Below are 23,058 nucleotides of genomic sequence, written 5' to 3' on the forward strand. Positions count from 1 at the left end.
GCTGGTCTTTGGAGAACTACTTAGAACATACGGTACAGGCAGAGAAGCTGTGTTGTACAGCATGCTATGTGAACCTAAAATGTTTGCTATTGCTGAGGAGAAACTAAAAGCAGAACATCAAAAAGGATACCAGAATGCATGTCAAAAGTAGTATAGTCAATTATGCATGTTCATCCATAACCTGGATAGCTGGAGCAGTCATTCTAGACCAGTGGGGCCAACATTTTTGGCAGGCAGGCCAGGCCATAAATTATACCCCTGCCTACTGCCCCAGCGCCACTTCATTCCCCTTCCGCTGCCTGACTGGCTGCTCAGCTTTCTGCCTCCTACCTTGCACTCCTCATCAGATCTACTGCTCAGCTTTCTGCTCCCTCACCTATCTGCTACTGTGCTACTGATCCATCACATGCCACACACACAGGCTCACTGCGCCACTTGGGGTGCACATGCTGCAGATTGGCCAACCTGTCCTGGACCATCTTAAAGGGTGTATACTTTGAATACCTTACTTTTCCTAGTGACGCTATACTACCTATGCAAAACAGGCATAGAGAGGCCCTCCCCAAGCTATCCCCTTTACAAACTTAGGTAGAAGAAAACAAGTGTGCTGCCTATGTCAATACTTTGTTTTCCTGGAAGACTAATTCATATAAATCAAAAAACAGGTTTCCTCCTGAGCACTCAACTATTTTTTTGCCCCAGCAATTTCAGTCCTAGAGGGCTGCAGAGCATTTTAAAAAACAAAAAGGAACATATTACACACACACACACACACACACTCTGAATGGAAAAGGAAGAAGAAAAGTTTTTCTTCCTCTTCCAATCAATGTGTGCATGTAATAATATATATACAGGGTGTTTATAAAGTTCTTGTGCAACTTTAAAATTTAATAACTTTGGATATACATGATAGAAGCAAAACAGAAACAGCAATTAAAAGCACAATAGAAATTTTTTAGCATAGTGTAAGCTACGAATAGGGTTAAGGGTCACACATGCAATTCGTGAAATCACTTAGCAGCAACTGGAAAATGTTTTCTATGAGTTGGAAAAACTGGACTGAATGATGCATCACGAAAGATGGTGGTTACGCTGAAGTCTAGAAAATTGAGCTGTATTGTGTTAAAATGTAATGAATTATGCTCTGAATTGCCATTTACAGTTTGCTTCCATCATGTCTACATCCAAAGTTATTAAAGTTTAAAGTTGCACAAGGCCTTTATAAAACACCCTGTATTACACAAACACACGGTGCAAGGCTATTTTCTTCCTCTTCCAGTCAATATTTTAATGACCAAAAATAGCCTAATCACTTTAGCTTAAACTTTCAAAATGACTTTTACCTTTCAATAGACACAAAACATGGAAACTATGAGCTTGAGAGATGAAAATCAAGAGCCATGGAAGAAGCGAGAGAGAGGAATAGCAACACTACACCCTAATTATGACAGTCCCTGCTGCTCCTGTTACTTTTACATCCAAATACAGTTTCACACACTGAAATATTGCGAAATGCTCACTGCCTGCCTGATGTTTCAACTGGTCTGAAATCCTACCCCATTTCCAGGGCAACCATATCTCAGACCAAATCCTCCTAATACTTTTATCTAGATGTGCTCTATTTCCTGAAGCATTCAAAGGCAAGCAATTTGTTGCATGAATATCCTGTGGCATGTTTTAAAAATAAGTTTTAAATTGGTTGGTGTTTGTGAACCTTTTCAATGGTTTTGCTGAAAAGAGCACTTCTATTACTGGAATCATAGCTACCTTATACAGATGATTAACTCGTTTCCAATTTGCTTTAATAATAATAAAACAAGTATTTTAAGAGCATCCAGATTTCTCCTCTGATCATTATGCCATATAATATACAGGAAACTTCAAAAGGCTGAAAATATACCCACAAACCTGCTTTGCAGTTTCTCTGAGCCAGTCTTTCATATCCTCTTCCTTGAGAGAGCAGCCGACGAACACAAGGAAGCATTCCTGCTGGCCGCTGCAATCTCTGTTATCATTTCTTGAATCAGGAGGGGTTGGCCCCTCCTGAACAGGTACCAGGCTTAGTGAGTTAGATGATGTGTTGTGACAGACTTCAATCAGTTTGTCAGAATCTAACAAGCAAGAACACATATTTACTTTAAATGCTGGGCTGAGAGAGCGGACTGCAGGTAACAGATGGACATGTGTGCACAAAAGTTCTTTTAAATGCAAAAACCACTTATCTTTTATTTGGGGATTAGGCAAGCAAACCTCAAATAAAATAACCAATCACAAGACTGGTGAGTAGTACTTTGTCACTTACCTGAAAATTTAACTTTGCCCAAAATGTGGTATATGTTCCCAGAAAAAGGGCTTGGCTTAAGTGAAGACTTGATCGCTGTTTGAAAGAAAGAAAACAATATATTGAATCTATTTTTCTCTTTTCTGGTGTAGCTCATATTCAAGACTGTGTACCCGAGCAATCTCTAAATAAGGACAGCAAAAAGTGTGAAATTACTAGATTCTCTGCAGCCCATCCTATTTGAAATGTCAAGAAAAATCATGCAACTTCCCCAATGGGGAGAAAAAGGATAAGAGCTTTTAACTGGGCTAGAATACAAAAATGCATCTTTGTATTCCCCTTTTCCAGGTTACACCATGTTGAGGGAGGCAACACTCTTTAAAACGTCTTTCTATGAAAAAAGGAAAGGCATGATTATATCTATTCTAGAAGCATATTCACAAGGATATAGAATACATGCACATCTAAATATTATAAGCCTAAATTCAGACTTATTTAAACAACTTCAGAGCAGGATGTGAAAATATTACATATGCTACATTGGTTAAGGATGGGGAAATAACATTTCTAAGCAAAAGTTCACTTAGGCAGTGAGTAGTGCAGGGCTTTATTACACATTTTTCCCCTCTCCAACCATTATAAACTGTGATTTGAATCAAAGTTACCCAAACTCAGTTTTACCTTTACATTTAGTTACAAAGCGGGTTTTTTCCAGAGGACGGCTAAACCACACGCAGATTTGAACCATTGGTGGGAACACAGACCCGGATCCAAATTTCCCTTCATACCTTTAAAAAGAAAGTTTGGGACAAGATATTTTAGATTGTCTCTCATCAGAACTGAGGTAACAGAAATTCTCATAGACTTAAATGCATCTCAACTATGCTTCAGCTAATCTAACATGTTTCTAGGAAAAGAAAATGTGGTTTTTCACAACTGATAAGCTTTCACGGACAGAAATAATACACAAATCATGTCCAAGAAGAGACAATATAAACACAGTGTTAGTGAGACGAAGGGCTATGTATGCAAGTGTGTTTCAAGGCTAAGATAAGGGAACCTCTTCAATGCTGTTCCTGCCATTAGTTTTCCTTCTCCGTGTGTGTTGCATTAAGAAACAATCTTCATGTCGAGAGGTTTGAAGTGGTTTCTTCTGCCCCGATTTCTTCCCTTCTGGTGATGTGTGGTTTCCAAGCCCTATCATTAAATGCCTCATGCTGGTTTACTTCAGAAACTTCATTCAAACCCAGTTTAGAGGTAAGTGTTAGTTATGAGCATATGGCAAATGTAGATGTTGTTTTTACAGCCCCCCAATGAGTGACCCCCGGACTTCCATTCAGCCCCTGCTCCCCACCATAGCTCCAGCAGCAGCTGATGTCTCTCGGGTCCCTCTCGGGCTTCTAGTCCCTGCCCACATCTGAGGGGGCAGTGCGGTGAGGCGTGGTACCCCTGCGAAGCACGGTGTAGCAGTGGTGCCATGGGTGAGATTGGGCCAGCCATGTGGCATGTGGTGTACTGGTGTGGCCCACAGCCCCTGCTGATGTGGCCTGCCGCCCCTACCTGCATAGGAGTTGGACAGCATAGCTCTAAATTGAACCACAATACTGAACAAGCCAGAAGGATAGCTCTGAGGAATGGTGTCTTTTGCTGTACAAGTATAGGAGAAAGTAAAAAAAGCAACAACAGATTGTGCCCAGCACTGTACTGTAATCCTGAATTTCAGGAAACATCGCCAAGTTCACATAGTTTCAGCCCTTGGCCTCCGAGACTGCCAAGAAAAGATGCTGATTTTGCTGGGGATAACTTTTGCCAACAACTGGACTGATGCCATTACTTAATTTCATTTAGGGTGAGCAGCAGTCAGAATGAAATCTCTTTCAGTTATTTCGATTATTATTGACCTAACCCATCCCATGAATCATCCAAATCCTTCCTAGGCCTTCATTCCTTGTTTCACTGAAAACAATCAGCCTTGCAGTCAATTTAAATAGGGAGGAAGAGGGGGAGAAGATACTTAGCACTAATATAGCCAAAGACCATAAAATACATTCACACTGCTTATCTATAAAACTCACTCACTCTCCTTCATAAGTACTACCACTCCTCAAAGGCTTGCAGGACGGTAAGCCACGTCGATACAGAGCTATGCAAATGCTTTGAGGTGAAGAGGTAAAAGCACATGGATCTGCATCGGTTTTCAGCAGTACTGCCTGACATTAATAACTGAGCAGTACAGACCCACTCAAATACTGACAGAAGGAAAAAAAAGAGATAACAAAGCAACTGTGGTCTATGACTATGAGTGGTCTTGAAAACTATAAATTAAGCTAGTGAGACTCTTTAATCTTCACATTAAGTAAGGCAACACATTTTTAATACTTCAGTATAGATACTTGCCAGCCAGGATACATTAGATACCGAGCTCTCATCATCTGAGGATTAGAAAAACTGCTTTCTGAGAGAATTAGCTTAATGTCCTCATTCCTATAAAAAGAAAAATTTTAATGTACTGTGACTATTGTTACTGTTTCATGTTTAAGTTGTTTAAGTTTAAGCTATATTTCTACTGAATTACAGCATACTAAAATATTCTCTGTTCTTCAGACATTTTTAAAAGTTCAGTTTCTTTTAAACAAAGTCCTTTTTTCTTAATTGGGCATTGTTTTGCATCTAGGAAGCAGGTAAACCTATCAAATACATTAAATACAGTGAGAATTTCCTTATACGTAAGGACATACAGTTTTACAAGTATGTTAGCAACAGAGGAAGATCAGGGAAAGTGTGTTGTGTTTTGTTTGTTTTTTTTTACTGAATGGGGGAGGCAATCCAGGGACAGATAATGCAAAAAGGCTGACGTACTCAATGCTTTTTTCACCTCATTCTACACAGGCAATATCAGCTCCCAGACTACTGCACTGGGCAGCACATTTTGAGGAGAAGGTGAGTAGCCCTCAGCAGTGAAAAAACAGATTAGGGACTATTTAGAAAAGCTGGATGTGCACAAGTCCATGGGGCTGGATGCAACACCCAAGCATGCTGAGGAAGTTAGTCAATGTGATTGCAGAGCTGCTGGCAATCATCTTTGAAAACGCATGGCAATTGGGAGGGATCTCAGACAAGTGGAAAAGGGTAAATATGGTGTCCATCTAAGAAAGGGAAGGAGGACAAACTGGGGAACTACAGACTGGTCAGCCTCACTTAAGTGCCTGGAAAGATTATGGAGCAGGTCCTCCATGGATCCATTTCTAAGCACTTAGAGAAGAAGGCAATTAGGAACTGTCAGCATGGGTCCACCAAGGGCAAGTCATGCACGACCAACCTGACTGCCTTCTATGATGAGGTGACTGGCTCTGTGGATGCGGGGAGACTGGTGGATGTATTATATCTCCACTGCAATCAGGCTTTTGATACAGTCTTTCACAATATTTCGCACAAGCAAGCTGAGGAGACTGGATGAAAGGACTGTAAGGTGGCTAGAAAACTGGCTGGATTGTTGGACTCAAATGGTAGTAATTAATTGCCCGATGTCTAGCTGGCAGCCAATATCAAGTGGAGTGCCCCAGGGGATGGTCCTGGGACTGGTTTCATTCAGTAACTTCATTAATGATCTGGAAGATGGGATGGAGTGCACCCTCAGTAAGTTTGTGGATGACGCCAAGCTGTGGGGGAGTAGTAGGAACCCTGAAGAGTAGGGCTAGGATTCAGAGAGACCTGGACAAACTGAAGGATTGGGCCAAATGAAATCTCACAAAGTTGTATAAGAAGTACACAATCCTGCACTTAAGCAGCAGCAATCCCATGCACCAGCATGGGCTGGGGACTGACTGGCTAAACAGTAGTTTTGCAGAAAAGTACTTGGTGGTCATGGTGAACAATAAGCCGAATACGAGCCAACTCTGTGCCCTTGTTGCCAAGAAGGCTAGTGGCATACTGGACTGCATTAGTAGGAATGCTGCCAGTAGAGATGGAGGGAAGTGATTTTTCCCTTCTATTCAGCACTGGTGTGGCCACATCTGGAGTCCTGTGTCCAGTTATGGGCCCTCCCACTACAGAAATGATTTGGACAGATTGGAGCATGTCCAATGGAGGGCAATGATTAGAGGGCTGGGGAACATGACTTCTGAAGAGAAGATGAGAGAACTGAGCTTATACAATCTGCAGAAGACTGAGGGTGGATTTAATAGCAATCTACAACTACCTGAACAGGGGTCCAAAGAGGATGGAGCCTGGCTGTTCTCAGTGGTGGCAGATCACAGAACAAGCAGCAATGGGCTCAGTTGCAGCAAGGGAAGTTTAGGTTAGATATTGGAAAAACTCTCACTCAGAACGTAGTAAAGCACTAAACCAAGCTGCCCAGGGGAGGTTGTGGAATCTCCATCCTTGGAGGTTTTTAAGACCTGGCAAGACAAAGCCTTGGCTGGGATGATATAGGTGGGGGTGTTCCTGCTTTGAGCTGGGGCTTAAGACTGGACAACTCCCTGAAGTCCCTTCCAACCCTAATTTTCTATGATTCTATGACTTCAGGGGAACCCCAAATACAAAACTTTTGTTCACACTGAATAGGACTTACTTGTTGAGTTAGGAACTAGTGAATTATGTAGGTTCCCTTTTCTAACACTTAAATCTGTTGTGAATCACACTGCTTTAAAAAAGTGGTGCTTGATCTGTGGCCTGCAGAGCAGTGTCACTATTCTGCAGCTCCCAAAGGGGCTGGAAATTTGGCAGTGAGGTAGCAGTGGCAGGGTTAGTGCCAGCTCCCATGCTGCCAAATTTCTGGACCTGAAGGAGCCCCAGGGGATGGATGATATAGCCTTGCATGTTAAACTGGGATGGCATGTGGCTGAATCCAGATGCATGGAGCCAGGCCAGTATACTGGCTTGCAACTGCAGACCAGGCCCACGTGAGATTTGGCCAGCAGACTGACCCTATGCCACTCAACCAGTCTATGGGGCAGGAAAGTTGGGTACCTCTGCTTTAGAATATCTGCATGAAGTATATCAGAGGTGTAAAAATGTCAACATTCAAAGAACAGATAAGGATTCCTGTTATTAGAGAAATAAGGGCTCAAAAAAAGAAAAAAAGCTTTTTGCTAGTGTTAGCTCATAATCTCCCCTCCCCCCTGAACAAAAAGAAAAGCTACAGGGATCAGCTCATTTGTTTCTCATTCGCAGCATAAGAATCAAAAGTAGCATACACTTTAGCATTACCTTGTTACAACTCCATTTTCTGCCAGGATAAATGAAACCATGGGGTTTGCAGCTCGGATAAGGCTCTGCAGTTGTACAAGGAGTGGGTGTCTCTGTTCAGCAGTGTGACTTGTGAAGACTACATTGCTCACTAGTCCTGTAAGAGGAAATTGGGGAACAATTTAGTCAAGTTATCTGCAGTGCTATGAAAAGCTATAACGTATAATTGAGTTCTGTGTCAAGAACGTTTTCCCACCCCATATCCCAATCAATACATTTTGCATCTCAGCACACTAAGGACAGCTTAGCTTATTGAAAACAAGCAGCAGAGCACACGATTAAATTATGTGGAACAAAATCAACAAAAATAGAATTTACATTTATATTGCAAAACACAACTGAAAAAGGCAAACTAGGTTAGGGGCCCATTGTATCCAACTCTATAAAAACCATAAAAAGGTATATGCCCTGCATCTCAAAAACCTCTCAAGGGATGCAATAAGTAGACGTTAGAAAGAAAACAAGAGTGTGTATTTTGGATGTAAGAGCCTAAAAGTGTTGATCATCACCTCACAAACCATTTTGTAATGCTCTAAGCAAAAAAAAGTATGCATATAAGCAAGTATTTACAGGATCATAAAAAAGTAGAGCTGGGTGGGACCTCATAAAGTCCTCTAGTTCAGCCCCTGCTCAAAGAAGGATCAGTCACGACTAAACCATCCCAGTTAAGTGCCCATCCAACCTGCTCTCGAGTACTTCCAGAGATGGAGATTCCCCAACTTCTCTAGGTACTTGTTCCAGTGCTTGACCACTGTGAGAGTCAGAAAAGTTCTTCCTAATCTCTGACCTACATGTCCTCTGTTGCAGCTTGAGGCCATTGCTTCTAATCCTGTCCCCTCTGGCCACAGAGAACGCCCATCTCCATCCTCTCTGTAACTGCTCTTCAGGCATCTGAAGAATTATCAAATCCATCCCCCATGCCACTTAAGCTTTATCTTCTCCAGACTAAATAACCTTAGTAATTAGCCCTTCCTCAAAAACCTTGCCTCCCTGGGCCCTAATAATTTTTACTGCTCTGCCCTGGGCTCTCTCAAATCTCTCCACATCCTTTTTCAAGTGGGGGGCCCAAAACTGGGCACAGTACTCCATGTGAGGCCTCACCAGTGGTGCAGAGAGGAAGAATCACTTCCCTTGGTTTGCAAGCATCACTCCTGCTAATACAGCCCCGCATATTGTTGGCACTTTTTACAACAAGAGCTGCGTTGGCTTATATTCAGCTTATCAGTACCAGGGTCTTTATTTCTGAACATGAAAATGCAGACGAACTAGAATACAGCTATTAAAATAATCTGAAATGAGAAGTTTAGTGTTTGTTTTTAATCGGAGAGTAACCACTGGTGGACAAATCCATCTAAAATATAGCAATTAATGCTTCTAATCCTATTCAGGTATGAGTGACACGACAGCACTTTTATACAGCCAAAAAGTGATGGACAATGACAATTTCTCATATCCAACAAGTACTCGAAACAAAGCCACAACTTCACAATATTTTATCCTTGAAAATGTTGTAGCTGTGCTGATTAGTACAAAAAGACATGAAGGGACAATGAGGAAAAGGACCAACAAAGGAGTCAGCATGAATGTACAGAGGCCCTGTTAGTGTCCTGTGCTACAAAAATTGTTCCTATTGTGTTAAAATGTTAAGTGTGACAATTACCTGTTATCTTCTGTAAATATATGACTCCTATACAAAAATGAGCATTTCAAAGCCAACACGAGAGGCACTGAGTTGCTAGTGGTTTGAATTTACAACTCACTTCTAATCTCAGCTTTGTATCCAACTTGGAAAGGCAAAGAAGTACTGGCACTTAATGCTTCCACTTTTCCCGATCAGTAAAACAGGGATATTTACCTTCCTCACAATGAATTAATAAGGCTTCGACTTGAACAGAGATCAAAGGATGCAAAGAATTACTGCTACTATCACTTAACTGAAGTAAAGAAAAAAAAACTTACTATCCTAATTAAAATGATGTCTGCCTAACTAATCCAGCAGCCATACTCTACACGGCATTTGGACAAGGATAGCAGAACAGGACTGAGATAAGGTCCTCTCTTTGCATTTTTCCATAGTAAAGGGAGCAACCACTTTGGGTCACATTTGCATCCATCATGAAAGGCACCGAAGACATTTGAAAGCAAATGCTGTCTCATCACCTTCAGGTCCACAATAGAAATTTTAAAGTTTTCAAAACAAGGTCATTAAAACAGAAGTAGTAAAATGATCCTTTGTGTCCCTTAATCTTTGCCTCCCTGATACCCACTGCAAATATGAACAATAGTTTGACCATAGATAGCATTAGTAACCCCTCACCTGGATTTTGGATGAACAAGGAGCTATCCCCTGCTCCTTTCAAAGGCCTTAGGGCATGATGGCATTTATTCCTTGTAAAGGCACCTGGTAGATTGCTTCAGAGTGATAAGATCATAGAATCACAGAAAGTAAGGGATGGAAGGGACCCTGAAAGATTGTGGAGTCCAACCCCCTTGTTTTGAGCAGCAAAACTGCTGAGATCATACCAAACTTCCTCTATTAAGGAAGCTGAGGACCAGGCTCAGCCTTTCCACTAACATTCAGGCTCCTTTCCACTGACACATTACAGCAACGGTCCGAGAAATAATTCTCTAAGCACAATTTCAACTACTAAAAAGTCTTTAAGACACACTACCAACAACCTTGGACATACAGGGTGCCTATACATGAGCGTGGAGGCAGTTCCAATGTGCTGTAATTAGAAAGCATTGGAGCAGACTCGATTAATTGAGTCTGCTGGAGTGTGGTAATTACTGTGCTCCAGCAGCCTCCCATATCTTGTGCATCAGAGTCCCCATGATTAAAAGTTTCATAGTTTCTATGGTCGGAAGGGACCTGAGCAGATCATCTAGTCCGACTCCCTGCCACGGCAGGAAAGAGTACTGGGGTCAAATGACCCCAGCAAGATGTGCATCCAGCCCCCTCTTAAACACCCCCAGGGTAGGAGCCTGCACCACTTCTCTTGGAAGTTGGTTCCAGACCCTAGCCGCCCTGACCGTGAAGTCGCGCCTCCTGATATCTAACCTAAACCTACCCTCTGCCAGCTTGTGACTGTTATTCCTGGTCACTCCTGGCAGTGTTCGGGGGAACAGTGACTCCCCCAATGCCTGCTGATCCCCCCTGACTAGTTTGTAAGTGGTGGCAGGGGTGCTTGAACTAAAGCTCATTGAATTTTTCAGGTGCAGGGACACTGATGCACAAGATGCTGTGGTGCTTTAATTAGAGTGGCTCTCTGAACTGCTCTAATTAAAAAGTGCTGCCCCCCTCACCATCACCCCTGGAGCATGTATAGAAGTGCCCATGGAGACATGAAAGAGCAGGAGTCTGAGTACTGTGATTCCCGTAACTCAGTAGCTCTTAAAGGAATATGGTGCAGAGGTCAGCAACATATGGCCTGTGGGTTAGATGTGGCCTGCAGAGCTCCAAAGCTTTGCCCATAACCATGCCTGCATCTGAGCCAGGGACCTGAGCGGGGCTAGGCTGCACCTTGCCACTGCTGCTGATCCTTCCTGGCCCCTAGCTCCCAAACCCCTGGAGGGGGTGTGGGTGCAGCTTCCAAATAGTGCAGAGCTGAGTCAGGGCTCAACAGCTGCAAGCTGTGTTCATGCCACTTCTCCCTCCCTGCTTTCCCCTCTCCGCCCCACGTTTGAGCTGGTGTGCAGAAGTGACAGCAGCAACGAAGTGGCTTCCAGCTGCCTGACCTCAGAGCAGCACCAAACTGCCTGCAAGCTGCACCTGCACCCCGGCCGAGGGTTGGGGGACTGGGAGAAGTAGCAGCAGCACAAGCGCAGCTCCAAGTTGCTTGGGCCTGGAAAGGGTGCAAGCAAAGCCCCCCACCACTGATGCGTCATGGAAACCACCCAGCCCACACTGGACTGAAGTCAGGTTACTTCAGCCCTTGGCTTGAAAGGTTGCTGACCACTGGTAGAGTGCTTATCCCTGCCGAGTCAGGTGGAGATTTTGCTAAACAGGAGTCTCTTCCTTAGCAAACAACAGCTGGATGCCTTGTGGCTCAAAAAAAAAAAAAAAAAGCAAGCTACAACATTTAATTGATGGCAAACAAATGAAAACAGAAGCTGATCAGTAAAGCAAAAACCAATTTAAACAAGAAAAGGAAAGAATAAAAGGGCCGATTTAACAAAAAGCTACTTCTAGGCATCAAGCTTTCCATAAGGCTTTGAGCATTCCCAGCTATCTTTAATGTTAATCCTTACTGTCTATGGCTGAAATGTTAGACTTGGATAAAAACCCACTTGTAAAAGCAAGAGAAAAGATTTTCTTCCTGGAAAGAAGATTCCAAGATGTCTCTTTTCACCACAAAACCAAGATACATTAAAAGAAACCTCGCAGGATGACTAATTTCCTGAGACCAACTCGAAAGAAGCAACAGTAGCAGATGCTGCAGTAAAAGTAACCTTGCCCCCTTCATGTCTGTGAGGTTATCCTTTTATTCAGGTCTAACTCCATCAAAGGGAGCTAAGAAACAATTATTGTTCTCAACCAGAAGAGCCTTCCAGCATTTAAATACAGAAAACGCCATTTTGTACCTGGCAAAGTAACAGGTACACCATGCAGACAAATTGCAGGTTTAATGGGAACCAGCTGTTGCTGCTGCAAATGCCTTCTAAAGGGAATCGGAGACAGCAGAGCCAACGAGCCTTGGGCACTGGAATTGTTTTTACGAAGGAAAAGAATGTATAATGGCATTTGGATGTGATCCCCCTACTCATTTCTCAAGGCATTTTGTGATCAATCATTTCCAATTATGTGACACAGGAATTCTTCCAGAAGGAAATGTTAATTCCTCATCTAAGGGATGACAGAGCTGACCATGTAGGGCCCCTAGTAAATCCAACACTATTGCTTCAGCATTAAGAGAGGATTGTTGAGTCCCTAGCAGAATCTGTAGCCTACTTCAGGTATTTTCCCTATGCTAGGGGCACTAAACTGAGACTGAAGAAAGGGGACTGGCGCAACTGACCCCTTCGAGGAAAACTAGTGGAAAGAAATTCTGAAACGTTAACATTTAATTCAACATCATATCACTTGCATCCCTCAAAAGTTCTTACAGTAACCTAAGAAACAGCGACAGTTGTGGATGACAAAACTTGGATGGAGAGACTGGAGACAGATGAGCATGTACAGAGAAATTCAAAAGTTAACAGATAGATTCCCGAGTTCATGTTTGTGAACCCAAATGAACTGAAATGCAAGGTAAGACTAGACACACCACTAAGCACAGCGTAATTTCATGCTGCACATAATACTGGATATCAACTTGAAAATATTTTCCTTCATTTGACTGGCGCCACCAAATGGATCAACTGCAAATTGCTTGCTATAAATTAATTTACAATTTTGATGGAAAAAAACCCAGCAGCACGTTTACGTTAGTGTTGTTTTAATTGACAGAGCATCTGCCACTATTGTGCTATAAATATTTTATGTACAGAACTACCGAGAGGTCAAGGATTGAAAACAAAAGAGAAAGACAGAAAAAATGGTATCAAGAAAATCTGAAATCGGGTAAAAAAAAAAAGTGGGAAGGAAAAAGTGTTGTCTTACACTCCTTGTTCACAGGCACCGATGGGTATTTAAGAATCATTTCTACCATAGTGGCTGTCTATGAAGTCTCACACTACCTTATGGAGCTACTTGAAATTGGTTCTGCTCTGCGAGTCCTCCAGACAATAATGTGCAGACCTTTAGCCACGTCTGCACGCATTCACAAGATTGGGCCTCATTAGCAAAACCAGGCAACTGGACATAAGGGGTGAGAGGGAAGACTGAGACAGGAAGGTAGTTAAGTGAAAATTGGAGATCCTTAAACCCAATTTTGCTCCCTACTGATTCGGACCTTTTACCGCTTGAACTGCCCTCACATCACTGTATTTCCAAGAGGGCTTGGTTTTGTCTCCTTATTTGCAAACCAGTCTAAATGAAGTTAGTAGGAATGTGCTCAACCCAGGGAATAACTGTTAGGAAAGAGCAAGGAAAGCTCACGTATGTTTATTTTACAACAATCATCCATCCTTTCCCACTGCCAGATATAGATAGACAATTTTATGCCACATTGATATCTGCTATTAAGAGATCCTCTGGTGCATCTCATCCATAGAGAAGAGACTGCCGTCTCTCCCCACCTCTGTTCAAAAATAAAGCTGCAAGAGATAACAATTTAATGGTCTGAGAGTAAGAGGGGACTGCTGGAGTACATAGGAGAGAGATAGATGAGAGTCTATTTGGGCAATTTTAAATGCAAGGAAGAAACAAGAGAGAACAGCCTAAGGCTACACATAGTACTGACAGGTGCTGTGAAAGTTCCTCATTAGACTTCTCCCAATCTGTTTCTGGCCTGACCTGTTATTCAAGTCTTGTGGCTTTCCAAAGCAAGAACTGTCCATCACCTTAAATTGCATGTTCTTTCTTTAATGCAGACACATATTCACCAAGTGCCGAGATCTGGAAGCTGTACCACAGAACTGCAAGTCTAGGGCTAAAGGTTAATGCATCATATTACTGTGCCTACTGACCCCCCAAAACGGGAGCTTTTACAGCAAATTAGCAAAGTGCAACTGAGGTAACTGTTTATCACGTTGATTAATATTTTCTCATTTCCACCCCCCCAGCCATATCCATCTGTCGCCTCAGCTTGGGACTTGTGCTGCAAGCTTTTTGTTCCATATTTACATAGTCCTTGGCACAATGGGGTCCCTACATCCATGACTAGGGTTGGTATGTACTGCAGCAACACATCTATAGGTGTAGACGAGAAAGAGGACCGTGGAACAGAGACATGCAATGGCCTAACATGGATAGAGGACCTCAGGCAAAGATGAACTATAAAGGGAACCTGAACTTCAAGTACTGTTCAACTGGACTTTTCGTCTTAAAAACAGTATTAGAAAAATCAGCACCTTCTCAGGAACACTGGATTTGCCATTCTGGGGGAGAGTCTAGGTCCACCTACTTCAGTATCTCATCTCCAACAGCAATTATTCATTTCCAAAGAAAGGGACAAGAGGCCAAGCATCAGGCAGCCATAAGATAATCTGGCACTCTTCAAAGAGGCTTTCATCTCCAGGGACTTATCTCTGGAATTCTTCTCCCTTCTGCATTGATATCACAACATATGGGCAAAAGTATGCAGGAAGATCCCAGATAGTCCTTGGATGTTGATCAATTTTTAGCCTTAATATCCTGTGGCGATGAGTTCCCAAGTCGCAGAGAATTTCTGCATTCACCACTTCTTAGTTTAATTAGTGACCCTTGCTCTTGTGACGGACAATTTCTCAATACCACCCACTTAGTCTATTTTGAGGACGGTTTCAAAACAGACCCGATTTTAAAATACCTCTTCAAAACAGAATTTCCTCCACATCCCTAATCGCTTGTGTTGCTCCTTTGTGAATGTCCTTTAAATGTTACAAATGTAACATTTTATGTTATTCACTATTCCATTCTCTCAGGGTTTGTCTCCCGATTATAGTCATCTCTTCTTAATTTCAGTTATTCAGAGGAGGGTTTTTTCTCTTAACTTCTCCTTTCAGCACGACAACGCTAACATATACGTCATCTTTTCTGATATGGGGTAACAAGACTATCAAGTTAAAGTGTCAAACAAGAGGTAAAGAATTTGTTCTTACAACTATAGCTACAACCCTAAAAATGCCAAAGTAACTGAGGTGAGGCGTGACCAGGGACTCTTTCCTATCATCAGGGCAAGAATACCAGCTTTCTGATCTCCGGTTGACCATGCAGGGAAGGCGAAATTGTCTTTTTACTTTGAAGAACAGTACTTTTCATCATCATTGTTTTGATCACATTGAACAAACACAAGAGTCTTCACCAGGATCTCACAGGAGGCAGTTTCTGATTTTAGTCTCCCACTTAAAACTTAAATGACAATTTGCTCAATTATGCACATGGAGAGAGGGATACTCCTGTTGTAAAGGGACACTCTCACCTGTTCTGACTTCCTCCTGTGAACAGCAGGATAAGGTACTAAGCACTTTGTTTCTAAGTCAGCAGATATGACTAAAAACAGATCTCCTGAAAGCAGTGCCGTTCTTATTTTGTCACTTCACAGTAAAATGAGATTTCTGTCATACTAAAAAAGCAGTTTTCATTGAAATTATAGCTACAAGGGAACAAAGCACTTCCATAAACTTTTTCAAGAACTCAAAGAAAAGGAAGCAACTGTTACAAAAGATAACACAATTTCAATCCTTGTCTCTATATAGAGATGCCTCCCAGGAGGGAATTTTCATGCAGTAACACTTTCATTCAGCTCACTGAGCAATATGTAACATGATACAGAAACACAAAATCAAAAATCATAGAAAACGAGGGCGGGAAGGGACCTCAGGAGGTCGCATCTAGTCCAACCCCTGCTCCTAGCAGTACCAGCCCCAACTACATCATCCCAGCCAAGGCTTTGTCTAGCCAGGTCTTCAACACCTCCAAGGATGGAGATGCCACCACCTCTCTGGGGAGCCTGTTCCAGTGCTTCACCACCCTCCTCATGAGAATGTTTATCCTAATATCCAACCTCAACTTCCCGTGACGGCTGCTATTCAATCCCCCTCGGTCTTCTCTTCTGCACACTCAATCACCCCAGCTCCCTCAGCCTCTCCTCACCAGTCCTGTCCCCCAGCCCCTTAACCATTTTCACTGCCCTCCGCTGGACTCTCTCCAGTGTGTCCACATCCTTTCTGCAGTGGAAGCCCCACAACTGGACACAGGACTCCAGATGTGGCCTCCCCAGTGCTGAATAGAGGGGGAAAAATCACTGCCCTCTATCTGCTGGCAGTGGTCCTACCAATGCAGCCCAGGATGCCGGTAGCCTTCTTGGCAACAACGGCACACTGCTGACTTATATCCAGCTTATTGCCCATTGTCACCTCCAGGTCCTTTTCTGCAGAGCTGCTGCCCAGTCACTCAGCCCCCAGCCTGTCCTGGCACATGGGACTGTTCTATCCTAAATGCAGGACTTTGCACTTGTCCTTGTTGAACTGCATGAGATTTCTTTTGGCCCGACTCGTCAATTTGTCAAGGTCACTCTGAATCCTAGCTTGACTGTCTATCATATTTACTACTCCCCCAGCTTGGCGTCACCTGAAAACTTGCTGAGGGTGACCTCTATGCCATCTTTCAGATTGTTAATGAAAATATTGAACAAAACCAAGCCCAGGACCAGCTCATGGGGCACTCCACTTGATACCAGCTGCCAACTAGACAGCGAGACACTGATCATGATCACTACCCATTGAACCCAATGACCCAGCCAGCTTTCTATCCATGTTACAGTCCATTCATCAAAACATGTACTCAGCCATTGTTACTTCTTATCTGAAACCTAAAGCTGTGCTATTCAGCATGAGGTTCTTAAGGATGTTATAAAGAAAGTGGATTTCATTACAAATAAATGCAACCCCAGAGTTATGCCCTGCACTGAAATGTTTTTAACTGGACCAACTGCTAAAGGAGGAAATGGGGGAACAGGGAAGATAGTCTCCTGTCTTGCCTGCAAGTACAGGAGCCACGCAGATACGGATTGAAAGAACCGGGCACCTCCCTACTGCATCAGAGCAAAGGAAATAAAGGGAACCCCCTTAATTGTCCCACTGCCTGCTTCACTAGGTTATGAGGAAAGGACTGGGTCCATCCGAGCCAGGGTGGCTTGGACAGATGGCTCCAGTTTCCCACACTGCTGTCCAGCAGAATGGAACTGAAAACCCAACCAGTTACAGCTTCTTAATTCCCCGTCACACCCAAGATTACAGCAGCTAGGAGTCTACTCTACTGCATGTCAGACAGCAAAAAACCCATGGGCTGGGAGTATCTAAAATGCATTGCAGTCTAGCCAACCCTTCTTCCCAACACACCTCCCATGCTAGGCACTGGGGGAAGAGGCGTAGGACTCCAGGCACATGTGACCATTTTCTCCAGTACTACAAAAGACTGTTTTGAAAAAAAAAACACACGTGTTTGGTCTTCAGACTAAAGAAAGTTGGAATCCAGTGATCCAGACAATGCTTTTAGGCCAAAGTATTTTGTTTTGCATTATTTCCTAAAGAAAAATGAAAGTATGTACCTTGTGAACATTGGTCCAGGAACTTAGGAAAAAGAAATCTAGGAAACAAAAAGAAATCATGTTAACTTTAAGAAAGCAACCATATTACCTATTTTAAAAGAGCTGAAGACTTCCCAACTGTTTGGGCACTGACAATGATAATACGCGACCTGCAGCCACCACCACTGAAACTCATTTTCTTATTTTCTTTCATGCTAGCAGAAGTCTTCCAGGTACCATTTACCCAAACACTCTCCTTTCCTTTAGAAGCATTTGGACAATTTTTTTTCTGTTAAGCTTCCTGGCTTCACAAACTATTTCCCATTGTTCATCCTGGGGGCATCTACACATGAAATTAAGATTAAGCAATAAACTCTGGAGCTGTCTGAGAGCTGTGTACACTGCTCCTCGGACAGCAGCAATTTAAGCCATGGCAGAGCAGGCATGGGCTGGTAGGGGGCATTGGGGATCAGCCCTGGGCTCCAGATGGCAGCAGAAGGGCTGGATGGGGCACAAGGGTGCTGAACATGTGGAGCTGTGTGGCCAGGCAGGAGTCTGGCCCTCACCTGGTCACCATCTTCACGTGCATTTCAGTGCAGTTAATTACTCCTCCCTAAGACAGCACTGTGCTTGACAGTACAATCTTATGGGAGAATTAACTGGTTTACTGCACCCCAGTATCAGTGTGTGTGTAGATGGTGACGCTTTACTATGGAGCTAATTAGTCTCCTCCACAGTCAAGTGCATGGGTAGATGCACCCCCTGTCTTGTATTGCACTATATTAATTAGCAAAGTGTTGGCATGTATTCTGAAAAACTTAACCAGCATGATCATGTCTTTAAAACAGCCTATGCCGTTTATCGGATGATACACGCCTTTGGTGTTCTTTACCTGTAGCTCAATACCCACACAAGCTTCTGGCATGGAGAGATAAAAATACATCACTGCTGAAGTGACTGCTCAATGATCACACCTATAGCAACTCCAGTACAACAGATCTGGAACTAAAATAAATATTTCCCTTACCCTCCCCATTGCCTCCCATCATAAAGACACTTGATATGACAACCTCAGAGTGTGATGTAGCTGAACAGCCATAGTGATGAACTTAAGAGACACCCTCCTACTCCCCAACACAAGGTTCGAACTGAACACTACCCCACATCATCAGCCTTTGGGACTCTTTCGAGTGAAATGGCTGAAGTTTCGACACTCAGAGACTTCTAGTGGCACTGAAACCATGAGGCCATTTAAGGTCTGCTTGATTTTGTACTTCTATAAGCTATTACCAGAAGGAACTTCAAAGCAAGACAGAAATAGCTGTGACAGGGGCTGTGTCTTTTCCCCATCAACAGCTACTTCACACTTCAGAAGATAACCTGCAATCCCTTTGATCATAGGCCTAATGGAGTATTTTTAGTAACATCTATTTCTAGCTAACATTATCTACAGCAAATTGAAAAATTATAGGAAAGCCAAACTGGTATTCACTAAAATTCTGGAAGAGTTAGATTTATTGCATTTGGGTCCTTCAGTCTGGTTCCTGAGAACTGAAATGGCTTTTGTCTTTGTGTTACATACTTGCTTCTCCACTGAGACCAAAACGGAGCAGTTCTATCTAATACAAACTTTCTAATACGAGTCGTACCCCTTGCCCTGATTATTAGCAAATTGGTTGCATGAGATTTTGCTCTGGGGCCTTGAAAGGATAATCTTGTACTGAGCAAAAGCTTTAGTTGCAAGCTGAAGACACTAGCAAGCTATATTAAATAATGACAACCTCCTGCACATTTTTTTTTTTGAGGATCATAATTCTACCCACTCTCTACCTTTAAGAAAAGATATTAGATTAGTTGCAAGACATCCTATACAAAGCTACCTGTTACAATAGTATACAGTGCATGTATTAAGTCTGAAAAAAATCAGTTCTGTTCCCCAAAACAGCATCCCCTACAGAAACATTTTTAGCTACTTAAGATTTTTTTTTCAGGCTCAGCAGTTTAGAGGAGGCATGCCAGAAGACTTCATGAAGAATGGCACTGTTCTCTTCAAAGTGTTAGATATAGCCACTCTTTTCATAATCTAAGAAATCCAACCTTGAGATTCCTAGAATTTTCTTTCCCATCCTTTGTCACATTAACCTTTAAAATTTAGGACTAAGATCCAAAAAAATTTCACATCTTGAGTCCATAATGTCTTTGTTAAACTTACAGTTCTAAAAAATAAAGCTGCAATTAAAGCATAAATCCAACTGAAATAAAAAGGCATGACTTGGCAACAAGAAATATAAAACATTGCTGGAGAAGCACTGAAGTGTTTTAAATGTATGGTAAAATTAAGTAGAATACGATTGATTTTACCTTTAATTTTTAAAAAAATCCATGGAGGCCAACCTTAATTTCTTTCCAAGGGCAAACTTTTTAAAGTGATTTTTACATTTCCAATTGATGGTCTCAATTTTAAAGAGGTTTTTTACATGCAGATACGTTAGCATAGCCCATGCAAAGGTCTCGTGCGACAGAATGGACCACAAACTATTTGCACATTTGAAATCCCAAGTAATACAAAATGCTAAAAATGTACCTATGTTCCATATAGCAGCTAAGAGGTTCCACGCAAGTATTAATTGTCCCAATGATGAAAGAGGACTTCACCTCAGGATCAGGGTGAGTCTGCAGGGCCTGTACAACATCAATCACGTCTGTATATCTGCAAAGAGAAACCAGCAAAGAGATGTTTTTTTATATTTCAGTTGGGTCACAGGACAACAGCGCATCAAGGTAAATGATGGAGTTCTAAGAAACTGTCTGTTGTAAAAGTCAGTATGTAGAAAATATCAGACTTTAAAATACATATGCAAATAAAATAAGCATCGTTAAAAATCAGATTACTCATTGCTATTGTGAAATGCACTACTCTAAACTCGCTGTGGTGTTGGTTGTAGCCGTGTTCGTCTAAGGACACAGGCAGGCAAGGTTCTTCGAGTAGATGTGACATCTTTTAATGGTCTAATAAAAGATATCACATTGATTCAAAGAACCTTGCCCTGCTCTAAACTTAAAATTTTTGCTTTCCAAAAGCACAGAAATGTGGATGGTAGGAATAAAGTAGTGTGATAACTCCTGCAAGCATTACAGGAACAGGGTAGCTGAAGAGTTAAAAGAGGTGCTAGGTTTGATCTATGCCCAAATTGTTACGTTTCATGAACAAAAAGGGGAAAATAGAAAAAATCGAGACCAACACGGACATCTGACATTTTGTGCAAGTGGCATTTCAATGTAAACATTCAACTGTAATAATATTTCTCAACTATGCTTTTAACTCTAAAAAAGACTGCCACTTTGTGCTACTGCAGGTTGGCAGCATAAAGCCGAAGGAGTCTTTGGATCTGGTGGCTTCGGTGGCATTAGGTGGCTGGGGGCTCTGCCTGCATTGCAGTGCAGCTGGGTACCCAGCCTCTTTGGAGGTGGCTGGGCCCTAGCACCTTCCCACCTCATACCCAAGCTGGGTCACTGCTGGAAAATATTGCTGGCCCTGTGCTAGTGTATGAGAATCTAAGCTAATACAGACTAAACTGAGCTTTGCTTTCAAGTGGCAAATTCTTTCATCGCTAAATACTCTATTGGGATAAAAATGAAAAAAAAAACCCCACTGACTTATTTTGTGACCCTGGCCTCTTAGAAGAACTAAACTCATGCAGATTTTTTCCCAGGTTTGCTATGAGATAACTGAAGAGCTCCAGTGGTAAAAACAAAGCTGCAATAGGTTTCTTTATAATGAAGCTCCCCACAGAGGCAAAGAGTAGCTGAACTGGTGGTCACGCAAGAGGGAATTTTCTATATTGAGATTACACTAAGTACCTTTTTGGATTTTTCTCCCCATCCCCCTTTATAAGGTTTCATCCATTTAAAATCTAAATTGAAAACTGTACTTAATGTATAAAAGAAAGATAGTTAAAGTAGTTTCCTTTCACTTTCCAAGTAGAAACTTAAAGAAATAGAGTCAAAATAAGATTAGCCTGAGTGACTGTCAGCAGGATGAGCTGTGCTGACAAAGCTGTCAACTTTCAGAAACACATGTGAAAAAGAAAGATCCTATATCTCAGAGTCAAGAACCAACAGATCCCCTCCAGCCCATCCCATATACCTAAGGACACTTGCTTTGTAGCTACTTAAAATCCCCTCTTCAATTTGTATTTATCAGAAAAAACTGGGGAAAAAAAATAAATCAAATAATGATAGGCTTGCCGCCTTTTTTTTGGGGGGGGGGGGGAGGAGGGGGTTGGCAGACTGAACTTTTGAAAATGCAAGCTATAGGAACTATTAAGCTACGATTCACAGTGCAAAAACAAACTTGCCTGACTTACATTTAAGATTCCAGAAATAAGTTTATACCCATATATAGCAACACAAATTCCTGCAGAATTGCAAAGAACAGTTACAGGTCTTTTAGTTACAATATAGATTTCTGTCATTTTAAAAACTCAATTCAAGATAAGGTAACTCAGATTACTGTTCACATTAGGAACGAGAGAGATGAATAATGAATAGGTCTTGTGTAGGAATAATCCTTCAGCACTTATTTAAAAGCTCTTTCAATTTTGCAGAGGGTGGGGGTAAAAAAAGGCTTAATTCTTTCAAAGACCATAACTAAATACCACCTGCTAAATCTCACTTCCTGAAGTATTTTCAAGCCACTCTAAAACATAGGCTGGACTATAAGGAAATTTCAGTAATTTTTGACACAATAGATACAAATATACAATAGAAGGGAATGGTGCCCCACCCTCAATTTTGTCCAAACATTTTAAGCATTTTAATAACCTTTCAAATAAAATTAAATGGGAAATGGATGACGTGAGCTGAGCTAACATGTTTTTCTGCACGATGCAACGTGCTGTTGTACATTTGCTTTGCGCCTTATTGTTCTCTTTTCCATGATAAATTATGTCCATTGGGAAAAAAGCCGAGAAATAAGTAATTTCATGGCATTTTTAGCCTTACACAAGTACATCAGGAAGCTGTCTCCAGAAATTAAAACTAACGGTACTGCTGGCACAGGGATATCCACCATTCTATATACAGATTACCCCCTGCAATACCTCCCCCTCTCCTCCCTACCCTTCTTGCCCGAAAAAGGGCCTTAAAACTATGAAGCTACTTGGCCGCTGCATGTGAAGTGGGAGTCAGTGGAAGGTGCAAGATGCCAGTACTTGTTTTTGCCAACATTTTGAAGACAAGGGTCTCTTTCATAACCACTTAAAAACTGAGCTGTGTTAGAAAATACCATTAACAGCACCCAGGATGAAAAAAGCATCAGAGATAAGGGACTCTTCTAATAGAGGGTCCCACATATCTGTAACAACTAATTGAAAAGGGTGAGACTAAAACCAAACCTGACTTTCCAGAGCATGATGA

The 23,058-nt window shown here is 42.1% G+C and overlaps 1 protein-coding gene across 1 annotated transcript in view; it reads right to left on the reverse strand.

Annotated features, from left to right (window-relative positions):
- DNAAF9 (dynein axonemal assembly factor 9) overlaps positions 1 to 23,058 on the reverse strand; it is a 124,200-nt gene that overhangs the window by 11,620 nt on the left and 89,522 nt on the right. Inside the window, exons 28-34 of the mRNA XM_090035105.1 lie at positions 20,225 to 20,350; positions 17,662 to 17,699; positions 7,490 to 7,625; positions 4,679 to 4,765; positions 2,963 to 3,069; positions 2,303 to 2,377; positions 1,909 to 2,111 (exon numbers count right to left, since the gene is read on the reverse strand). Coding sequence (XP_089891231.1) covers positions 1,909 to 2,111; positions 2,303 to 2,377; positions 2,963 to 3,069; positions 4,679 to 4,765; positions 7,490 to 7,625; positions 17,662 to 17,699; positions 20,225 to 20,350 — 772 coding nt within the window. The remainder of the gene's footprint in view (positions 1 to 1,908; positions 2,112 to 2,302; positions 2,378 to 2,962; positions 3,070 to 4,678; positions 4,766 to 7,489; positions 7,626 to 17,661; positions 17,700 to 20,224; positions 20,351 to 23,058) is intronic.

This window comes from Crocodylus siamensis, chromosome 2 (assembly GCF_052110815.1).
Source record: "Crocodylus siamensis isolate JL-2025a chromosome 2, ASM5211081v1, whole genome shotgun sequence".
Taxonomy (NCBI): Eukaryota; Metazoa; Chordata; order Crocodylia; family Crocodylidae; genus Crocodylus; species Crocodylus siamensis.